At 33.1% G+C, this 9696-nt stretch overlaps 1 protein-coding gene across 1 annotated transcript; it reads right to left on the bottom strand.

The window, feature by feature from the left end:
- Positions 1-1145: 1145 nt before the first annotated feature.
- On the bottom strand, positions 1146-4253 carry LOC120074609 (serine/threonine-protein kinase SAPK2-like). Its single transcript, XM_039027776.1, has 9 exons — positions 3845-4253; positions 3611-3685; positions 2979-3080; positions 2668-2721; positions 2466-2558; positions 2283-2375; positions 2046-2150; positions 1840-1938; positions 1146-1757 (listed from the first exon to the last, which is right to left on the bottom strand). The coding sequence occupies exons 1-9, from the start codon at positions 3962-3964 to the stop codon at positions 1464-1466; spliced, it is 1035 nt and encodes a 344-aa protein (XP_038883704.1). The 5' UTR covers positions 3965-4253; the 3' UTR covers positions 1146-1463.
- Between the last annotated feature and the right edge of the window lie 5443 nt (positions 4254-9696).

The raw sequence follows: 9696 nt of genomic DNA, 5'->3' as shown, positions 1-9696 counted from the left end.
TGATATTAGCTTATTAATTAATTAAACTCTATTTTTATTGGTCATCTCCTAGGCATAAAAATATCACAAGTATTAAAAAACTCATGCCAAATGGTTTTTGAAGTTCTCTAGATAATAATATCCTGTATTTTAGAAATTGAAATTTGAAACAGATATGGATATTAAATCTCATAGGAAAATAAGCCAACAAGAATATAGCTCAATTGGTATAGAATTCTTACCATCCACCTCGAGATTTGAGATTTGATTCTCCACCCCACACTTTAATTACAGTAAAAAAAAAAAAAAAAAAAAAAAAAAAAAAAAAAAAAAAAAAAAAAAAAAAAACTTCTGAGACAAACGAGCCCACTGATTAGGCCACTACTCTCCTATTTAGGATGCACAACCTTAAATTAAACTCATTAACATAAATTAAAAGTAAAAACTAATTTAATTACTTGCCAATTAAATTCGTACAAACTATAATTCTCCAAGTCATAACTTCAAATCTTTCACCTTATGTATTGTAAAAAGAAAAAAAAAAAAATTCAAGGTTTTTATATTCATGATTGAAATTATAGAAGATTCATTGGTTGTTGCAATTACAAAATTATTTGAAACAACTTTAGAAACTATTTTTAACATTAAAGTTCCTCTTTTAAGTACTTGAAAAGTCTCCAAATTTGTCTGGACAAAATGTAATAAAATGACATTTACTAATTAGTCGGAATAAGAACCATATAATTTAAAAGTGGAAAAATAACAAGGAAAACGAAATGTGCGATATCAATAAAATTTTAGAATCAGAAAATGACATTGGCATTATTGTACTCTTCACTTTAAATAGAAAATGACAAAAATATTTCAAAATGAGAGTGTTCTCAACCACTCATTTCCCATTCACTTTCAAGCAAAATGTATAAGTGTAAAAAGTTTAAAAATCAAAATCAAATTTATGATACCAAAGTGAAAATATAGTTTTAATGGTAATTGGTATATACTACTATCCTCGAACAACTTCGAGGTTTAAATCTTCCTATACTCTCACTTGGATCGCCAACATAAACATAGTTCAATTGCAAATAAAACATGCTTTGTCAATTAAGAAGTCAAAAGTTCAAATCTCCCTCTAACAAGATATTGAATTAGATATTACAAAATGTATATATAAATATTTGTCCATTTGAGCACGTTAAGAAATCAATTACCATCCTCACGATGGGAAGAAACAAAACAAGATCAGCTTCTCATACTTATAGAAACGAATACAAGAGAGGTAAACAACTGCATTATTAAAGCTGCTACATAAATTTACAGTGTTTCTAATGGACTCTGCACAATCTAAAAGAGACAGATAGAAACCTCCCACGAACAGAAATACACACCATCATCCCACTAAATAAGAGAATTTGATTCCCCAACCCAACCATTAATTCCCTTTTTATTTTGTTTGGCCAAAGTTGGCCTGACCTTCTGGAAAAGGACTAGCACTCCAAGGCACAAACAAAGTCACCACTTGCCTCCAAATCATCGATATCAAGATCTGTGTCCAAGTCATCCATGTCCAAGCTGCCCCCAACAAACTGCCCTTGTCCTCCAACTATGAGCCCCTCTCCTGCCTTTCTAGCCTCTTGAATTATGGACAGGATCTCTTCGATACTCTGTGATGCCTCATTTTCTCCATTATTCTGCATCCCTCCCAACCCTTCGTCAGTGAACTCTACAGGCAAGTTCTTCAAGAACCATGGGTGCTTCTTGATTTCTGGGATCGTTATTCTCTGTAAACAATTCATACTCAGTTGCAATGCCTAAGTTGGAATAACTTTATGTAACAAGAGAACATTCGACAAGTTCGAATACCGTCTCCGGATCTGCTACGAATATTCGAGATAGGAGGTGCTTGCATTCCAATGAAATTCTAACATAGTGTGGTATTGAGTAATGGACATTAAGAATCCTCTGCTTGTAGTGTAAACAAACGATACATTGCTTGTTAATTACGTTGTAAAGCAAAGCAACTGGAAATTAACAAATGAAAGAAAAAAAAAAGGAAGGCAAAGACTAACCTGGAGCGTCTTTCTGAAGTTTTTGGGATCTTCAGGATCTTCAAAAGGATAAGCTCCAACCAGCATCACATATAAAGTGACCCCACAAGACCAAACATCTGCGATCTGCAGCTCAAGAAATTAAAAAGGAGATCAGAGATTGCTGGAGACAACAGTTGGTGGTAACGCAATAGATGTTGACACAGGAGAAGAAGACCAGGGCGGTCAGTCGGGGCAGGGAAAATAGATTGGCACTACCTTCCCATCGTATTCTCTTCTAGACAAAACTTCCGGTGCAATGTATGCTGGGGTTCCAACAGTAGATTTTGGTTGGGAGTGCAACACAGATGACTATAAAGTGAAACCAATAAGTCAGAGACAAAACAGCAACTATCTAATTAATCTCGATTTGGACTAATTAGACTGTTTTGAAGTTCATACCTTGGAATAGCCGAAGTCGCAAATTTTGAGCCGCGGGGCTGAGCTTCCATCTAGAAGTGTGTTCTCTAGCTTAAGATCCCTGTGGCAAATTTGCTGAAAATCAAGAGAGAGAAGAAACAAAGGAAAATTAGCCTGAAATGTGACTTAAAGAGACCACATATAAATCAGAAAACAAGCCAAATAGACAAGTAGAGCCCAGTACCATTGAATGGCAGTAGCTGACTCCTGAAATCAATTGCTGGAAAAAATATCTTGCCTGTACAATTTTAAGAAAGAGAAGGAGAACAAACATAAGATTCAGGTAATCATCCAGTTTTATGTAAATCAAGGACTGATTGGCCTATAACCAACCGACCTTCTGCAAAGTCATCCATTAAACCGTTTTGAGTCGTAACAATTCAGTTTCTCATCAACTTACCAAATTATAGCTTTAAAAAATGCTTCATTTAAGAAAGTCATTTTACCAAATACAAAAAAGAAAAGCGATAGTTGTCAGGTAGCAACCTAATTTACCTCATCTTCACTGAATCTTCCGGCGTTGCATATTCTTTCAAAAAGTTCTCCCCCAGCTGCATATTCCATGACTATAGCCAGATGTGTGGGAGTGAGTAGGACCTGCATTTAAACAGAAATTTAACAAGAAAATGTGTTTCATAAATAAAAGTGAAGTTCCTGAATAAAATGAGATAGCTAGTACAACATTCAATGGTCAGCTACAAGAAGTCTTGGCCAAGAAAGGAAGGTCTAGATGAAATAAGAGATTTTACAAAGCATAGAAATTAGCTAGAAAACAATTAAGCCAAAAACGTTTTGCATCCACGCGGAATCAAAAAAATGCTTCTGGAGAAGACGCTCAAAAATGTGTACGATTTTACAGAAATTAAAGAAAAACGGAATGTACTTGAACTTTTTCTTAGTACATAAATAATCTGATTCTTTCTTTCATATTTTTCAAATAAAAACAAACCACTGCATCCTACCCATCAATGATTAACAATTAAAAAAAAATCATGAATATTTAATGTAGAGGTAGGTGGTCAAGTGGTGATGAACACGCTCTGATTGAGCAAAAAAAAAAAAAGTTGACCACCGTGGAGAAATTGAACAACCATCAAAAACAAATTTCACAACTTTAAATCACATACCTCCTTAAATCTTATGATATTGGGATGCTTCAAAGATCTGTGATTCATTATCTCCCTCTGAACATGCTCATCGATCTGCAAAAAGAATAAGAAAACTAGCAACCATCAGACAGGCCAAGATCCTCTGAACTTGACCGACATATTACACAGCATAAATCCCAAATCACTGGAGCTCAGTTTTTGTATCAATTGAGAAGGGGTCCGAATGAAGATATGAAGATGATAGAACAGTACCTTTTGGCCCCTCTCAATATACTTGACAGCATAAAGCTCGCCACTCCATTTATCTCTCACAAGTTTAGCAACACCAAAATTCCCAGACCCAATATCCTTGAGTGTCTCATAGCGTTCCATTTTGGGTTTTTCAGTTCAGTTTGGAATATCAGCAGTGAAAACTTTAGCAATCTCACAGAAGCAGCAGCAGTAGAGTTGTTGAGTTTTAAATTGGTTGGGGCTCTACTTTTCCAGTTGGGCAATTTATCGAGCATGTGGTGTGCAAGTTTAAAGACATGGAAAGTAAGAAGGTCGTGGGTGTATGGAGGAATATTGGTTGGCACGGCGGGTTGGGTTAGCACTCAGCACTCAGATCAATGCTGCCAATATCCAAAGAGTCTTTAAGAAGGGAGGGAGGGAGAGAGAGAGAGAGAGGAGACGACAAGTCGATTAAGGAAAAACACGTGGCGTTTTTTTATACGTCCAATGTTTGAGCGAACTGCAGCCACCTCTGCCCAAACGTGGTCGTGAAATTCGAACTAAGAAGGCCTAGATATTAATCAAACAAACATATGATCCCTATTTCAGCGAGTATACATATATCTTACTCGAGCGCGTGAGGTTTGTGCTAGTCCGCAAACTTTGCGCGGAAATACGATAATTATTATTTCAGAGGTCATCGCCACGTGGCTCCTAATTTTGCAAGATAAATAGTATTATCTTTAGCTAGTACATATTCTTTGAAAATTATTAGAAATATTCCTATAATTTACATAGTTGATATTAGAAAAACGGGGGTAAAGGTACATCAAATTTATATTCATGTTTGATGCTAATTTGTAACTTTGTCGACTGAACTAGGTTTGAATTTGCAAAAATTTCAAGCATGTTGTGGTCATATGTAGTTTTTTTTTATATAATTCTAAATACATTTTGTGTATTATCAAAACTCACTTTACGAAGATTTCTTTGGTAGGTAACATCGATGGAGCTACTGCAAAGGTTACGAACTTAGAAATGGAGAGCAAATTGAAGAAATGACCTTAAATCTTAGTGTCCTGAGTGATAGCTAGTTTTGGTATGTTGGGAGACATCATTATTGTCGAACCTAATGCCTATATCGCATTTGTGTGTGTTTGCAAGGTCCCAGGTTATGACACCGATCAAGCTTAAGAATTTGTGTTGGAGGGTAGATGTTGTAGTTCCAACGTATGAAGAAAGATCCGAAGATAGAGATGCAGACACCTAACCAACAGAATCTCTTTCCCCTATCATTTACCAAGAGAATTCAACTTCTAATCTCAAAATCGATAGTACAAATTTTATCCCGTTCGAACTATGCTCATTGTTTTTTATACCATAGATTCTTTTGGGAAAATAACAAGGCTAAAATAGAGTGAAGCATTGTTATTGGAAGAAAGTGTGGATATTTACATCAATATTTTTAGGGTAAACTATATTTTTGGTCCTTCAGATTTGAAGTGGTTTCTATTTTGTTCATGAAGTTTAAAAATTAATACGTTAGTCTCGGGGTTTGAGAAATGGTTTTCAATAGTCCTTGAGACTTCTTGATTGGCGACAACAGTAACGAAAAAGGAATGACAATATTGGTGGAAGGTTTGTATATGATGATGGACTATATATATAGGGGAAAAAAAAGAGGGAGGTCACATCATTAATTAAATAAATAATATTAAATTGATAAATTTACCAAATCAACTATCTAACTACATTTTTTCTCAATCAACTAGCGGTCCAAGAAGCCTCACTAATCATTTAGAATTAGTACTCAAACCTCGGGACTAAAATGCGCACTTTTAAATTTTAAGGATCAAATAGACATTAACTTCAAACCTCACTAAAAGTGCATTTTGTCCATTATATGCTAATAAATGTGACGTCAATATAAGTGGTGAATTTACATTTTCATTATTAGAATGAACTTGGTTTAATAATAATTCGCATGACCTTTCTCCTTATAGGTTGAAGGTTCGATTCTCCATCTCATTGTAGTTTGAAATTTTTATTTACTAATTTAAATATTATTTTAAAATATTTTTAAAATGTCAATACTTTTATTGATATTTATGTAAAATTAAAACATCAACCATCGCATTTTAAACCTTCCATATATAATTTGGACTCATGTGGAGGAACGTTACTTAGAATTAGGCTTTCATTCAATAATTGATGGAGACAAAATATATGGACAAGAAAAAAAGATTAATACAATGATTTTGGGCGGCAACACACTCAGCTTTTAAAGTTAATTGTGCAAACTCCATAGAATAGCCTCCCTTAATTTAAAATAATAATAATAATAATTATAAAAAAAAAAAAAAAAAAAAAAGATGAAATGGAAACAAAAAGAGGAGAATGAAAGTGATGTTTGTAGGAAAAAGGAAAGTTCAAATGTCATTTTACTTCTCTACTTTCAACATGTTTGTTTTTGTTCTAAACAATGACCATAAGTTTGGTTGTTATAATTTGTTTTCATTTAAATAAAATTGCAATGTATTCTTTTCAATATGAACCCACAAAAATGTATCGGTATGCAGTTAATAACATTCAAGCAAAACGATATTAAAGTTGTATTTTTCATTTAGTATTGAAAGTTGTATGTTTTGATAGACTTATTTAGTATTTAATTTTATACATTAATCAAACAAATCTTGTGCAAAAGCTTGTTTTGCATTAAATTAGTGAGTTTTTAGAGTATTTTTAATATTTTTGTAGTCAAAATTAATCGGTAAAATTAACAAAATTATTGGCTGCAAACAATATAAATATAACATTTTATACATTTAGAATAAAAATCGGTGAAGTTGAAATTTTTTGAGAGTAGAAATTAATGTCACTTGTCAAATTGAAGGGTGTAAAATGGTTGCGGGAAAAATAAAATGTAACCAACAAAATACTTTTATTAAAAAAACAAATCAGGGATATCATGACGAATAGAATTAGCATATAATTTTGTTTCTCATATTTCTAATGATGAAACTACGAACTTTTTGAGCCCACTCTAACTGCTTGGATCAAATAAGAAAATTCTCTGACTCAAGAACATGGCCTAATACTTTTATCTTGGTGAATTTGGTCTAACAACATAGTGTCACATACTTTTAACTTAAGTGCATAATATTCCTTAAAAAGAAAATCTCAGTGCATAATATTAAAATTGATTTTTTTAAATAAATTATAGATTATATAATTGGAAATGGATTTGTATTCTTTAATAGAGTACAATTAAATTAGAAATGTCCGCAGGACGAAACGGGGTCGAGTTGAGGATGTCATTCCCTATTTCCATTCTTGTTCCCTATTTCATTTTTCATCCTGAAATTCTCTAGAAGGATCGGGATGAGATTCTTGTGGGAATTTTTGTTTGAAAAAAAAATCAGTTAATTTAAATCAATAATATAAACAAATTTTAATTAAATAGGTAATTCTATCACTAAATTATTTATTATGGTTAATTTTACATGAAAATTTGAATTTAGAGATAAATTATTCAAATTTGGACTAAATAACTAATAATATTTTTAGTATAAATAAATATAAATTAAATTATTTAAATATATAATCAAAATATAAATATATTTATTATGTTGATAAATAAATAATCAAACGTAGAAATTATATAATAATAACATAATATTAAAGCATTGAATGCATATGTGGTTGGACATGTGTTTAAATAAATAGAAATATATGTTATTAAGAAAGAAAAAAACATAGGAATGAGGAAAGCATTGAATGCATGTGTGGTCGTCCTAAAGAGAAAGGAAGATGAAAGTGAAGGTGACGTGGGCGGCGGAGAAGGGAAGAGAAAGAGGGGAGTGGGGCCGAGGGAATTAGTGTGGGGGATCGAGTGGTGGCTCCCTTTTTCTTAAATAGATATTGATATTGGATGAAAGCCAAAAATAAATAAAAGGCATCGGGAAACCAACAAAGAATGGGGATCTCATCAAAGTGAAGTGATGGCACGAAAGGGGAGGTGGCATTTTGTTAGGGTGACACCGTTTTTGATTTCTACAATATTTTAATTGGCTAAACCCACCTGCTCCCCCTCTTCTGCCTTCTGCCTTCTGCCCATACAGTCTCCATACTCCCATGCCTTTTCCTTTGCACCATTTACAATGACATAACTGAAAACTTTTGGCCTCGAAACCCAAACCCAGCACTGCATTGTTCGAAATTCCTCCATCCAGTTTGATTACTTCACTTCCAAGTATCCTTATCCCACGCTCAATCCCTTCCTTTTTCCTACCCACCCGACTCTTATCGTTTTATGCAATGGCCGTTTCTCCTTCTTTTATTTTCCAAAACCATACCACACTAACCAAAAGCTTATTCTTTTCTCACTACAATTATGCAATTTCATTCACTTGGATATAATATGTGTTAAGGATAGATTTCAATTACTAGCTGTAATCTGACTTTTTGACAAAACTCGAGTTACAAAACCATCTCCTAGAGTCCAATTAAGCATGGTCCAAACTAGCTTGTTTGGCCTCGACCTCAACTAACAATGAGATAGTGATTGCCTTGAAGCATGTCATGACTTAATTTGGGCTTCAAGAGGAAGATCGTAATTTGGGTCAAAAGTCCAAATAACCTCCTTGACATTGAGCTTCCTTATTTGAGGTACAAGTCGTGCTAAATACATTACCTGACTTATTTTGCTCAAGATTTAACTTAATATAACTCGAAAACTTTAAAATGAATGTCCTAGATTAAGATTTCACTATAAATATATCATTATGACTTCCAAAGAAGTAAGTTCATTCATATACCTAAACTTTTTACTACAATCTAAAATTTCTTTACTGACTTGGGTATTAGAGATGTTGAATATCACACCGTTGTCTTTTTTTTTTTTTTTTTGTTCGGTAGATTATGTATCTTTTTTAAGTTATAAATTTATCATTGTTGTAATGTGATGGCTATATTTTAGCATTAACACTATGTATTCTTTACGTCGAGAGAATAATTTTCATGAAAAAGACAATAATGATGGGATTAGAAAGATGAGATGAAATATAATGGTTGGACCCTCTGGTCTCTTTCTCTCTTCATCTAGCGTTGTGTCCAGTCGTTCTCTGCTACATTCACTGCGGAAAATATGATTGCTGGATATCGACTTGTATGCAAGGTGAACTGGAAGATATGACCCAATGGTTAGAGTTCTCACATTTTAGCGAACTATTTTATGACTATTTTGATGAAATTTGTTATGGTCACAAAAGCTTATTTTTATGAATAATTATAATAGGTAACATTTAAAAAAAATTAAAAATGTAGCAAAGTCTATTAGCGATGGACTTCTATCATCCTATCACTAATAGACTCTTACCAGCAATATGATCTATTACTAATAGACTCCTATCAGTGATATAGTCTACCACCGATAGACTATCTAAATTTTATCATATTTGTATTTTTTTTTCTTACATTATGTTATAGTTGCTAATATTTTGAGTCTAACTACTATGAGTTAATACTCATAGATTTTGGAATTTGGAAGCAATTCCTCATATTTTTCTAATAGAGCACCTCATGCCTCTTTATATAGAGAAAAGCCCTAATTTAGGGTTAATAAATGATAAATATAAAATAATGAAATAATGGTGAGGACCATTTACATATGGTACACTGTAGTAAGAGGAATAAAGAATTAAATAACAACTTCCATCTAGAACTTTTCTTCCTAGGTGGCATCCCTAGCTATCGTGGTATATCAAAGTGTGAGTTGGAGACCTTTGACTTATTGACCTCTTCCAGTTGGATTTTCTTCCTCACATCCTCCCTCAAATTTGGAGGTAGTTCAACAACTCCAAGTTTGTCTCAATGACAGAAGAAGTGTGAGTGGG

Source organism: Benincasa hispida, chromosome 3 (assembly GCF_009727055.1).
Source record: "Benincasa hispida cultivar B227 chromosome 3, ASM972705v1, whole genome shotgun sequence".
In the NCBI taxonomy this organism is placed as follows: domain Eukaryota; kingdom Viridiplantae; phylum Streptophyta; class Magnoliopsida; order Cucurbitales; family Cucurbitaceae; genus Benincasa; species Benincasa hispida.
The sequence above is the reverse complement of the archived record's forward strand: the minus strand, read 5'-3'. Positions and strand labels throughout refer to the sequence as shown.